At 35.2% G+C, this 14,397-nt stretch overlaps 1 protein-coding gene across 1 annotated transcript in view; it reads right to left on the bottom strand.

Moving 5' to 3' along the window:
• Positions 1 to 551: 551 nt before the first annotated feature.
• Positions 552 to 14,397, bottom strand: part of LOC122808228 (extracellular calcium-sensing receptor-like) — a 387,150-nt gene continuing 373,304 nt past the window's right edge. Inside the window, exon 7 of the mRNA XM_044079190.1 lies at positions 552 to 1,462. Within this exon, the coding sequence (XP_043935125.1) occupies positions 552 to 1,462 (911 nt within the window). The remainder of the gene's footprint in view (positions 1,463 to 14,397) is intronic.

Below are 14,397 nucleotides of genomic sequence, written 5' to 3'. Positions count from 1 at the left end.
GCATTGCTATAAATGTTCACATGTAGATGACTTAAATAACTCTAAACTGGTACTAAATATTCCAAATGTTCATAGATCCTGCAACAGTTCATTACAAGATATAATTAGAATATTTTCAAAACATTTAACATAGCTGTGACATTTTTTTACATCACCTGGTAATATTTTTTCCTAACTGCTTTGTGGTATCTGCAAAGAATCTAGTTAAATATATTTCTATTGTATTTTATTACCAGGCTACTGCCTATTTCATCTCCCACTTGTCGTGAGGGTTAAGAGCCATTAATCTTTCTTACATGGTGTAACATACAGCAATGTTACTAGATGCTATCATACTGCTATTGTACACTGTAGTGCTATTTCTGATCCACCTTAACTCAACTTTTCTTTGCACACCAGATGTCATATTTTAACATCGATCACACTTGTTGGATTCCAAACATTATGTGCATGTCTCAAGTGGCAATGATGATTATTCAAAGCTTTGTTTAACATTTTTGTGACTTAAATTGCAAGTAGAATTTTTTTTATCAGGTAGCCACTTCCCTTTGTCAGTTTTTTTGAATGCCTTTACCCATAAGGTGTTCCCTAGTATTCAAGTGTGGTCTTAGTAGAATAATATAGCATTTAGGAAAAAAAATACAAGAAAGCAAGCCAATACCAGATGACACTATGGCAAATATCTCAACTGCAACCATATATTTTCCAGTTGTACTAACATATGTTGGGATAAATGATAACCACACACTGACAAATACAATCATGCTAAATGTGATGTACTTGGCTTCATTGAAGCTGTCTGGCAAGTTCCTAGACAAGAATGCTACAAGAAAACTTACACTAGCTAAGATTCCCATGTACCCTAACATACACCAGAAAGCAGTTGTTGAACCATCATTGCATTCAACAATGATCTTTCCAGTACGAGTTCTAAAATTTTGCACAGAAAATGGAGGACACATATTTAGCCAAATGATGCACACAATCAGCTGCAAAGAGGTACATGCAATTATGATACTGTATGATAATTTGGATCCGACAAGTTTTCTTAAGCTGCTGTTTGGTTTAGTAGCATTGAATGCAATGACAACCATAACTGTTTTTGCTAAAACACATGAAACACAAAAAGCAATTATTAATCCGAATGCCATCTGTCTAAGAATACATGTTAGGTTAGTAGGGTATCCAATAAAAATCAGTGGACAAAAGAAACACAGTAACAGAGACACAAGGAGAAAGTAACTTAATTCACTGTTGTTGGCTTTTACAATAGGTGTTTTATGATGCCTAATAAAAATAAATAGGATTGCAGTAGTAAAAAGAGCTGCACCCAGGGACACGGTAGCTAAAACTGCTCCTAAGATGTCATCATAAGATAGGAACTCTAGTGTTTTATATATACAGTTTGCTTGATGTACATCAGTCCACTGATCTTCTGGGCATTGAAGGCAATCCAGAGAATCTGAAATGGATAATAAATGAAAATTGCTTGCAGACTTTGTAACTGAAAACATACATTCTTTCTGAGATGTATATATGTAGAAAACAACTCTGAATCTTAAAACAATATCAAGTTGCAGTCTAAGCACTTTAACATTAATCATGGAACATTAAAACAGTATGTGACCTAAAAAATTGACCAGTTGCAACATGACAAGAATCATTTCTGTAACTAGCTTCAAACACAGATATGTTACGTAGATGTCAAAAAAATGAAAGCAGTATAGCTGACAGTTTATCTCCATCAAATTATGCTTTGGCAAGTGTGTTTCAGATATGAAATTTAGTCCTATTTTTTTTTATTTCAGGCAATAAATATCATATAAGAAATGCACAGGAAAGGGATATGTATCAGCATATTACTATCCATTACAGAACTACCTTGTATTTCATTTAACTTTGCCTTAAAACAAGTACATACAAAGAGAGAACTTATAAATCTTTTTTTCAGCAAAATTATACCTCAAACCAAAAGTCAATACAGACATGCTGTACATGTCACATAATATCTATCCATCTATCTGTATATAAGGAGACTGTTATTTCATCTATAATTATATGTTATCTTTTAGCTTAATGGTCACAGTACTGCAAGGTAATACATTCTTTATATTCCTTAACTTGTGTAAAATGTATAATGAGATCTATATACAGCAGAAGGCTAGGTCGGAAGAAGTATGTCTAGTTTTGTTGGAATTGAAGTGTGTCGATGTGGTTTGTGATGTGAGGTGCTTGCAAATGGGATTGTGTTGGTGTGGTTTGTTTTCATTTATATAAATATATGGTGGCCTAAGTGGTAGGTGATGGTCTGCTAAAGATGTTTTTTGTTTAAAAAAAAAGAATGGAACTGAATAATTTATGTAATGTTCCTTAGGTTATATGATATATAGTAATATATGTGAAGTGTAATGTCTGTTATGCTAATATAGTTGGATCACTTTTTTATGAATGTAAATTTACCTATGTCACCAGTGATAATTCAGTAAAGTTGTTTGAAAAAAAACTATAAAAGGTCATTAGTGGAGCAGAAGAGCTTTTTCAACAGTTATTACATTGCTCAAATGGAGGTGATTCCTCTTCATTGTGAGGAGTTATAGGGTTAAACTTCATTATCATCTTATCATACATGGTAGCATTATGAGAAAATAAACTTAAATTTAACTAATTATTAACTCTGATATATGGAACATCACACCCTTAGCAGCCTACATGCATTTCTACATTCAAGGGCACTTTCTGAAAAAGCAGGTTAAAAAAGCATAAGACAAGCACATGTAAATATCTTGTGAATTGTAATGACATTGAAAGTGTGCAAACACATATAACCATCAATATATTTACAACCCCAGTATTATATTTTTGTAAAGTTTCATAGAATATTTTTCATATCTTGGAAACTGTACAAGCAATATATATATATATATATATATATATATATATATATATATATATATATATATATATAGTGGCAGATCACTTTTATTCATCCAGACTTCAGCTTTTACATGACATTTACAGAAATAAAAACAATTATGCTTATTTGTATAATCGACATTATGAACAACAAGGCATAGCTCTTCAAGATGAACAGTTTAACAGTTTAACAACATTTTCAGAAATATCCATCTAAAGTTTCATCTGATGCCATGCAATAGTTTTTGGTCACTTCATTTAATGTCAGCGTACATATAGAAATACTACATATCTTCATAATTGCTAGTAAATAGCTAACAATATCTCCAGTGTAGTGTATCATTCATGGACAGTGACAATGCATCTCACTATAGCATTTCACATCCTGCCACTCAATAAACATATTAATGCAAATATGAAAATTTAAATAACAAGTGGCAAACAGTGGTTCATTTTATTATTTATTTATTAAGTCTTTCTTGACAAGGGTTGATCTAATAGGCCAGTGTCCTCTTTCAGGGGAGTCTCGAGGTGGTTTTGAAAGTGTCTACGGGAATTTTGGTCAGGGCACTGGAGAACTTCCCTTACTTTTATTTTCTTTAGGTGAGTGCCATTTTATCTTCTACATTCACCTGAGGTATCACTAACTCAAGAAGATGAGACTGCAGTTTAACATTTCATCTGAAGGATGGCACACTCAAGAGTGCAATGTCCATTTATGCTGTATTGCAATGCTATTGTGGGAAAATTAATCCAAGTACCTGGTGTAGGAATAAAACCCCTAGCCATCTGATCTTCCCACACCAAAAGGCATGTACACTGTCTGTTGAGGCACTGACACTACCACATGATATTGTAAATTAACAGTGATAGTATCATTCTATTACTTACACCTCGCTTCACCTTATGAATGCTATTATTAATTAGCAAGTCACTTAGTTAAGAAAACAGCCTCAAATTATGTCAGGATTCCACAAGGAGCTATGGGTGTTTAATGAAAGTGTAATAAAAAGGTGCTAAAGGCTTGAATAAGTTAAATGAAAATCAGAAAGTGGTGTGGGAGGTGATGCCAATGTCAATGCCAGTGTTCAAATTCATATTGCAGGATCAGAAAATAGTATTCTAAATCATATCATACTTTGACTTGTCTGACTGTATATGGAAACAGCATTAAGTTCTCCTGAAGATACTTATCTGATTTTTATATGCAGTTTTAAATCAAGTCACAATGACATCAAGAATGTAGCATGCATCTAATACCAACATTTTCAGCCAGCTTTGGAAGATCATCTGACCTACAGGTGAGTGCTAAGTCTGTGGTGGACAGCAATATTTGGACTCTCAATTTTCCCTGATCTGTACTGACTTCATTAGCTCTTAAATCAGGTCTATATTCAGCTACTGAATTCTAAAAGAATGCAAACTACAAAACAGTGAAAGTAAAATAGCAAATGGGACAATCACCAAACAACACAGAAAAAAACTACATCAAATGGCCATAGTCAGCCAACATCGCACACACAGCCAACCAAAGTGGGGGCCTGCATCCCCCACACCCCCCTAACTATTTATATCATCTTGAAGATCACACTACAGTGAGGAAAAGGGAAAATTTAAAAGGTTTCCCTTCACTTACTTTATGTATTGTGTTACTTCCTAATTGTTGGCCAACTATGGCCACTTGATGTATTTTTTTTCCAAAGTTGCCGTTGTTCAAATATTATCCCTTTCACTGTTTTCCATTCATTAAATCACACTTCAGGTATTTTAGACTTTGGTGGCCAAACACAGACCTCTTAAATCATGCAGCAGTTGTCACTTATTTGATCATATTTTTCAGGGGATGCACAGAATATGTTAATGTCTTCACACTTCCTCCTTGATCTATAAAACAACACTTGGCTTAATTTCTGGTGTCATTCAAAGAGAACCAGTATCCATCAGCCTGTGATGACATGATTGACAGACCTCGATAGATGGTCTTCATCTGTCACTCCTGGGATTTTAGTTACTGGCTAAGGCTCTTGCCATCCCCAAAGTGCCTTTTTTAGGCAATGTCACAAGAACAAAATTCCCGATATAAAAATACTCTCTAAAAGCAACCTCAAGTTTATGCTGCTATATGCTAGGAGTCTAAACCAGAAACTGCACTCACTGGAAGCAGTCCTCACCTTGGAAGATGCTAACATTTGTGCAGTCACTGAGACCTGGCTTAAGGCTGTGGAGAGCACCTAAGCGATACTAGGTTACATTTCCTTCCACACATTCAGACCACAAACTGAAGGTGTGAGAACTAAAGGAGGTAGTATATCAATACTCATTAAAGATAAATATATCTCTAGATTGGTTAAGCAGCACAATTCCCTTGAATTACTTCAGGTGCAATTGACTGTAGGTAAGACCCCTGTTCAGGTCATTGCCAGTTATAGGACCCCCTCCATAAATTAGGACATCCAATCAGCTTACTTGGATCTACTTGAATTAATCAAGATACAACCGAACACCCTGGTTTGGGGTGACTTTAATTACCCAGACTGGGTAAATTATACATGTTCTAACTCACTTGCCCAAACGTTTCTGGACTTCGTTAACTCCAGTGCCCTGGACCAGCTGGTTGACACACCCACAAGGGACTCAGACATCCTTTACCTGGTACTCAACAACATGGGGGACTGCTGCACTACCTCCAGTATGTGGCCATCCCTGGTGAGATCTGACCACAAATTAGTCTCTAGACGTAACTATATCACAAGACCCCCTTAGCAAAAACTAGACTAAAAAACTTTTGCTACCACACAAGAAAAAAGTAAAATTCACCACAGAAGACCAGGAGCCAATAATCCTCCCGAACAAAATTAGTTTATTGCACACCAAATCAATCCGCTTAGTGCCACGGCTAGAGCACAGCCTTTGCAGAGTAAATATAAGTCCAAAATGAACTTATTTTATGCAAAAAAAAGAACAATCATCCAGTTAATAAAACAATCATTCAATATTATAATCAATTAACCTCTTTAAAATAATTATCTTAAAAAATATACATTTTAAATAAAACGTTTCCAGTTGCACTCCTTGTTCATGCCCTTTGGTTGGAGTGTATTATATTTCAATATAAAAATTGATTCCTTCTTTCTCAAAAATATTTAATTGTGTCTTCACCTAAACAAATCAGGTTTAATTTGCTCTAAAACTGTCACTTGTAAGTCACTAAAATTTCCTTGGTGCACCTTATTGAAATGTTCTGCTATAGGGCTGATTATTTTATTATTTTTAACATCTCTAATGTGTTCTTTAACCCTCTCCCCTAAACTCCTTTTACTTTCTCCTACATAAAAGCTTCCACAGGGGCACTTGATGGCATAAATAATACCAACACTTCTACATGTAAAACAACCTTGCACCCGAAATGTCTTACCATTAATTGTGTTTAAAGTTTCCACCCCATATTTACAAATAGTACAATTTCCACAGGATTTAGTGCCTCTAATTCCCATTTTTTTGTTCTATTTCCAGGGGTTTCCTGAACATTCCATGTACCAAAAAATCTTTTAGGTTGTGTCCCCTCTGATAAGAAATTCTTAGTTTAACATCCTTAAAGGGGGCAACCTCTCTTCCACCTATGTTTCAATAATCTTTTAACAATTTTTCCTGTTTAACTGAAAATAATGTGTATTTAGAAACATAAAAAAGATTTTTTTCTGAGGCAGAATTGTTAAATATTCTCTTATTAATATTGTCTCTTTTGGAACCTACAACAGTGTTCCTGTTTCTTATTACTTTATTATAACTATCCTTCACTAAATTGTCATCATAACCCCTGTGTAAAAACATGGTTACTGCCTTTTTGACTTCCATTGCACACTCTTGTGTGCGTTATTTTCAGTTAAACAGGAGTAATCGTTAAGAGATTATTGGAACAAAGTTAGAAGGGAGGTTGCCCCCCTTAAGGATGTTAAACTAAGATTTTCTTATCAGAGGGGACGTAACCTAAAAGATTTTTTGGTACATGGAATGTTCAGAAAACCCTGGAAAATAGAACAAAAGAAATGGGAATTAGATCATATGCTGCAAATACATAACACAGACATACTTCAATTTAGTACAAAGAGTCACATCCTGTTTTAGTTTAGTGCCACACTCTCCCCATCAAAAACTATGAGTGAAGAAGATGGCCATGATCTCATACTGTCTGATTAGATGCCCTTGTTATCAGTTATGTAAAGTTTGATAATGATGATGGTGAGGGTGAGGGTGAAGAGGGTTCTTTGCTGATGCAGTTAATTTCATGAAGGATTGTTTCAACTGTGCTGCTAAAAACATTCCTCCACAAAGTAAAGTAATGCAAACATTTTAGAAGTTTTCAGCCTAAGTGTCTAGCTATTCTGCCCTTTACAGAATTCCTTCAAATTATTATTTATTAATTTTTTAATGGGATGTGAACCAGACCCATGCTGCCCTTTCCTTAGAAGCACCTAGATTTTAGAGCAAGATTGTGGAACATAATTATATCTTTGGCAAGCCAGTAGCTAGACCATCAACAATTTTATTAGTTCATCACTCCACTAAGGATGTTATCAGTTGACAAAGAAATAAATGTCTGAGAGAATTTCTTTTTAGTTAAAAAAACCTCTGTGCTACAATTATACTAGCTGTCATGGCTTTACATTTTTATCCCCATATAACACAACAAGTATGATATGTTGAAGTAGATTGACAATTTGACAAAGGAGAATGCAGATAACATAAGAGAAACAGATTCAAAACTGACACAGACTGTAAGTAAGGCTAGAGCTATGCAACTGCAGCTTCTATTTCATTCATTCATTTACTGATACCCACTTTATTCCCTTTTGGATGGGGGTGCAGAGGCTGGGGGGAGGGGGCAGAGGCTATTTCCTGATCTCAGAGGCCATGCAGCTTGCAGTTTTAAATTGTCTGTTTCATGAAGTAATAGAACGACAACTGAGCTTCTTTTCCTGATGCATCTCGAAGACAGTTGAGTGAGTGACTTTATAAAGTCTGCATGTGTTATCTAATCATCCTGTGTGTGATCATATCTCACAAACCTTTCAACTCTTAAAACTCCTGCTCCCCTGTTATCTACCACATCTGTGCTCTTAGTTTGTTATTTGCAAATTAGATTCATTTTTTCAAATTGTTAGGTCTATAGTGAATAATTTAGTTGACTAAGTTGATAATGCACTATGAAAAATGTACAAGTACTAAACGTGCAAGAGACATATAAAGTCAGTAATTGTGAAAAGTGGCACATCCTTCTTTTTGGTCAGTATAATTGTGCAATCACTGTAGCCAGCTAGCAAGTACAGCAGGGACATTGTGATGCAGTCGTTGTTTTTAATTAAACTGGAAGCAGTAAACATCTTCTGTTATCAGTATACTGTAGCTATTTCAAATGCAGTAGCACAGTCCATTTATTTAGAAAGTGAAACATTAGTGTCGTGGGCAAGATTAGTGAAAAAGTAAAGGTGGTAATGAAAAATAAAAATTAATAAAACCATACATTTGAAACAAGGCGAAATTATAATATGGTATGAATAGTTCCCTTGTTTCTGAAAGATATAACAGACAAAAACTGGAAATTTAAAGGCATTTTAATAGTTTATATGAACCACAACATAAACCTGCAGCACACACACTTGTGTGCGCGCACACACACACACACACACACACACACACACACACACACACACACACACACACACACACACACACACACACACACACATTATTCCTGCTGCTGCACAAAGCAGTAGCAATATGAGCCACACAATCTTTTATATTGACACATATTAAAGTAATGTGTCAATAACTGCTCATAATAGACACATTAAACTATAATCAATTATATTGTTTATGGTCCAGATTTGAATAATTACACTAATGAAAAATAAATCATTAAAGGAAAGCCTAGAGCTCTCACTTTTGTTAAACCCTGATTTTGGCCAGGATTAAGGCTCTGAGCTGTTAACAAGCTGTTTGCTCGCTTTAGTAAAAGGTAAAGGGTCTGTTCCTTTCTATCTTTACTTGCCCACTGTGCAACTCTGAACAAGTTAACCAGTCGATTTTCATAGGTTGTCCCTGAGAAGGGACATTTGTATCCAGTGGGTTTACCTGGTTAAAATGAATAAAATAAAGAACAGATAAACTATTTTAATGCTCTTTACATTTGACTTATTAAGAGTGACTTGGCTTGGTTAGAGAGACTGAAGAATTTCAGGCACACAGTTTTATCTGATAGCTACATACGAGCTACATTTGTCTGTACCAAAAGATATGCACTAGTTGAATGTGGCTCAATTTGGTTTGACTTTTGCAGCTACATCATGTGGGTTTTGTCAGAGTAACAGAGATTCCAGTACCCTGTTCCTCAATAATACCATACAGATCTCCAGGTGAGCTGCTGCTGATTGCTACAATAATTCATTTGGTGATTCAGATTGACATCCTTTTGCCTACCTTTCCCTGGTACTACAGAATCAACTACCTCCCCGATATAGGCATTCACTAATGAGGGCTCATTACAAAGGTCTACAAAATGCTATATTTTTAGGCAACAACAAAAAAAGAAGTACCAAAGGGTAACCAAACAAATCCGCTGCAACAAAAACCCTTTGAAAGCACGGCTGTATCTGCTGCTAAATTCTCAACAATCCAAAAGGACAACTTGATGTAAACTTTAAGCCCTTTCATTCTTTTAATGTTTAGACGTTCGTTAGAAAATGAGACAATCCCAGGCTAACAGTTCAAATCTAAAACAGGAAATGATATCACACTTCATCAGTCCAATCAGAAAATTGCCACAGTTCTCCTAAAGACAGGCCATTTACTTTAATACATTGATTACAAAGGTGCTGAAAATGCTAAGGATGCATGGATAAATAATAAGTAAAAACACTTCGAAGACAATATTAGAAAATGTAAAAAAGAATAGAAAGTATGTTACAAAACCTTACATTTAACTAAACTTTTAACAGTGATAGTTTCAAGACCTGGCTCATGATCTGCTTTCAACCTGCCACTTCAATTCCCTATAGTCTAAATAGTTGTTGAAGCTGTAAGCAAACAGTGACTGGTCAACTTTTTCTATAACTAAAAATACAAAACCGTGAAAGTCAGAACAGCACACACTGTGTTTGGCCAGGGTGTTGGTAAAGTCCATATTTTTGATAGTCATTACGTGTTCTCTGACTCGTTGGGAAAGTCTTCTAACAGTTTTGCCAGTGTAGTTATGTTCATAGCTGCTACATGAGACCCAAATAAAAAAATCCCCTCACTGTTGCAGTCAAATCTACTTTTAGGAATTAAAGTGTAATCTATATGCTTAAAAAAAACATTTTTGGCAGTATTTACAAATCTACATTCCTTGCAATTATGACAAGGAAACATCTGAAAGGGGTGACACACAGATACATTTCTAACATTTGTTTCAAGTTCCTACACTTTTTGTAAATAAACTGTGGTTTGTGACCAACAATTTTGACTAAGTCAGGGTTACCCAAAATCACTTTCAAATTTCATTTATATTTTTTTCTGATGTGAGAATCATCCAAACTCATAGAATCAGAAAGGTGATTTTTTTGTTAAGGTCAGAATCAGCATCAGTATCACTTCTAGGGACGAAGCCATTAAGAAGAATGGGAGGGAACTTGGTCATCCTAGTTGCTATAATATTTTGAGACATCAATTTTATTTTGGACTCAGGATATCCCCACAACTTGAACATCTCTATAAGAGAATTTACCTCATTGTGGAACTTAATATTGTCACTGATCAGTCTGCTGAGTCTAATAACTTGCCCCCAAAATATATTGAATTTCATAAAGTAGGGGTGGTAATGGCTGAAATGCAAATAATTGTTGGTAAAATCATCTTTTCTGTAAAGCTCACTTTCAAACATGCGATTTTTCTACATCCAAGGTAACTTGAATGTCCAAAAAACTAAATGTTTTACCTTTACCACTGAGCACAAAATTTAACCAGTTGATACTACCATTGATTTCTTGCAAAAATGAGGGAAACAGATCATTACTTCCTGTCCAAACAAAAAGTAAATCATCCATGTGTATTCTATATAGTGACACATATTTAAAAAGAGTCAGTTTAACCAAGAAATACATTTCCCACCAATTCATAACCATGCTGCCAAAAGCTGAGGCAACTTTGACTCCTATTGCAACCCTTGTTACTTGCTGGAAAATGTCTTCTTTGGAATAGAAATAATTGTTGCTTAGAACAATATCAAACAAATCGTGTTAATCTAAACACCATTCAGATGAGAATTGTTTCTTAAAAATGGAGTTGAACAAAATCTACCCCATTTTCCTGATCAATTGCTGTGTACAATGAGGTAACATCAGTAGTACCAACAATTTGCTCATTACCCTGAAAGTCAGACTTCTTCAGATGGTCAAGGGCAACCAAGAGTCCTTAAAATAAAAAGGACATTTTTGTACTATAGGATTCAATATACTGTCCAAATAAAAAGCATTCATATCAGTTTTACAGTTAGGAGCTGAAACAATAGGTCTAAAAGGAGGTTTCTCCTTGTTTTTAAGACTTTTGGGTTTTCCGAATATCCTGCCAACTTGTGGTTGTTCTACAAGTAGAAATTCCAACAGTTGCAAACTGATGTAACCCTGATGCAGCAAATCTAACAGCAGAAAATCAACTACCTTAAAACAGTTTCTAACAGTATCCCTAGAAACTTTCTTGTAACTTTTGGTGTCTGATAGTAGTCTGAGCATGGCATTTCTGTAATCACAATAGTTCATTACAACCAACCTGTTTCCTTTGTCTGCCTTCATATATTTTAAATCATTATAACCTGGCAGTTGGTTCAATGCTAGTTGTTCACTATAAATCAAATTAAAAATTTGTTCTTGTTTCCATTGTTCCCTTTCCCTTTACTAGTCATATTATAAAGCTCAGTCTCACATAAACTGGCAAAAACACTTAATGTGTTGGTCAATGGAGGATTAACAGTACTTGGACATTTCAAAAACATAATTTCTCTGTTAGAAGACTCACCATCAAAAATGTACTTGAGATTCAACTTTCTAACAAAAAGCTTGAAATCAATAATTACATTGTGACCCAAGCTCTCCTGGTGGGAATAAATGTGAACCATTTAGAATGCACATTAAGTTCAGTGTCCGTGAAAGTCTGTCTGCTAAGGCTGAAAGTAGTCCCATCAGAAATCATTGACTTCTTCCTCTCCCTTCCCTTGAAATCCTTTCTCACTGCTCAAAACTGGTGCACAGCTTGTTGCTCGAGCCATGGAGGGAAAACAAAAAAAGAGGGAGATCCACTGACACTCATTCAGGATATTGCAGATGTACCATTAGTAAAATCTCCACTAGCTGAATTGATTGCCACCTCGCTTGCATTTCTGTTGACTAAAACTTCAACTGAATGGCCAGTACTTGTATCAACAGTAGATGTAAATGGGTCTATTTGATTTAAAGAATTATCAGTACTGGTGTTAGACAAAGTAGACTGCTGTGACCTACTGAAACCTTTAATGACATAAGCTCTATTGTTACAATATGCAAGAGAGTCCCTTTCAAGTTTCTTCCTTTTCTTGTTCACAGTTGTGGCCATGTGCCTCTGTACTTTGGCAGAAATGCTATCAGATAAATGTTTAAACATACGAAATAAAGGATGCCTAACAACTTGATTGTACTATAATTTAATTTCCTCCCTTAACACTTGCAATTTGCCAAAGTTCCAGTTGGAAAGAAGTTGAAGAACCTGTAACCCAGTTTTGTTGTACACTTCAACTAAATCAGAATATGTTTTGTCAGTAGGTTTAATGTCATTGGGAAATATATAGACCCTTAAACCAATGGGAACTTGTCTTAACTCACAACATTTGCTAAATAAAAGTTTTCAAGCTCCAATGATTTAAATTTAAGAAGTTTATTTTCTAAATCATAAATGTAAGGCTTACAATTTGATGAAGACTACCTCCCAACATAACATCCTTTAGGCAATAAATGGCTATGTCCATGTACTGTGCCTGAATAAACTGTCTGTTCCTTATAATTTTAACTACTGCTTCTATGCCTCTGCCTTATTCAAACTAAGGCCTTCTAACTCTGATGACTAAGAAATACTAATTGTAAATTAATTTTCTGTTGATAGACTCCTTCATTTCTGTAAATTTCTAGTTATGTTTCTTTGAATGCAACTTGATATCATATCATTTTTAAATATGTCTGTATGTTAAACATTGTATACTTGCTACTGTCTAAAACTGTGTATGTTATAAATATTGTATTCAAATCTTTGTTAACCATGTATGTTTTATGTGGAGCTTTTCTCCCCAGGCCTCTGCTGAAAAAGGACCTGTGTCCAGTCAGACTTTCCTGGTTAATAAATGTAAAATAAAATAATAAAATAAATAAACAAATAATAAATAAAATGGATTCTGCTCATCATTGATCAAAAAATTACTCACACAGTGGAAATGTTCAAAATTATCATTGTCAGCAACCAGTTTGTTCCCTTTAGTAAAATGTAAAGGGTCTGCTTCTTTCTAGCTCCATCTTCCCACTGTGTAACTCTGAGCAAGTTAACCAATCAGTTTTCATAAGTTGCCCCAAACAAGGGACATTTGTATCCAGTGAGTTTACCTGGTTAAAATGAATAAAATAAAGAACAGATAAACTATTTTAATGCTCTTTACATTTGACTTATTGAGAGTGACTTGGCTTGGTTACAGAGACTGCAGAATTTCAGACACACACTTTTGTCTGATATCTCCACACGAGCTGCATTTGTCTGTACCAAAAGATATGCACTAGTTGTTGAATGTGGCTCAATTTGGTTTGACTTTTGCAGCCATATCATGTGGATTTTGTCAGAGTACCAGAGATTCTGGTACCCTGTTCCTCAATAATACCATACAGATCTTCAGGTGAGCTGCTGCTGATTGCTCCAATAATTCATTTGGTGATTCAGATTGACATCCTTTTGCCTACCTTTCCCTGGTACTACAGAATCAACTACCTCCCTGATATAGGCATTCACTAATGAGGCCTCATTACAAAGGTCTATAAAATACTATATTTTTAGGCAAGTAAATCTGAGCTCATGGAGAGAGTCTCATCTACATTATCAATGCCTATTTAATTATTCCTTTTTCTTTAGTATTGTAATCATGCTGCTGCATTTGTAGGGTGGCACTGTTGTACAGTGGTTAGCACTGCTGCATTACAGTGATTGGTGCACTGGTTTGGATCCCAGATGTTTTGCATTTTTTAAGGGGTCTGCACTCTTCCAGGTGTCCATTTGGGGTTTTGCTTGGTGCTTCAGTTTCATTCCACAAGCCAAAGGCATGTTGCAGTTTAATCAGTGATCTGGCATATTACCAAAAGGTATGTGTGCCATGAGTGAGTGTGTGTGTGTGTGTGTGTGTGTGTGTGTGTGTGTGTGTGTGTGTGTGTGTGTGTGTGTGTGTGT

Source organism: Protopterus annectens, chromosome 8.part0 (genome assembly GCF_019279795.1).
Source record: "Protopterus annectens isolate FY-2018-M chromosome 8.part0, PAN1.0, whole genome shotgun sequence".
Classification (NCBI taxonomy): domain Eukaryota; kingdom Metazoa; phylum Chordata; order Ceratodontiformes; family Protopteridae; genus Protopterus; species Protopterus annectens.
The sequence above is the reverse complement of the archived record's forward strand: the minus strand, read 5'-3'. Positions and strand labels throughout refer to the sequence as shown.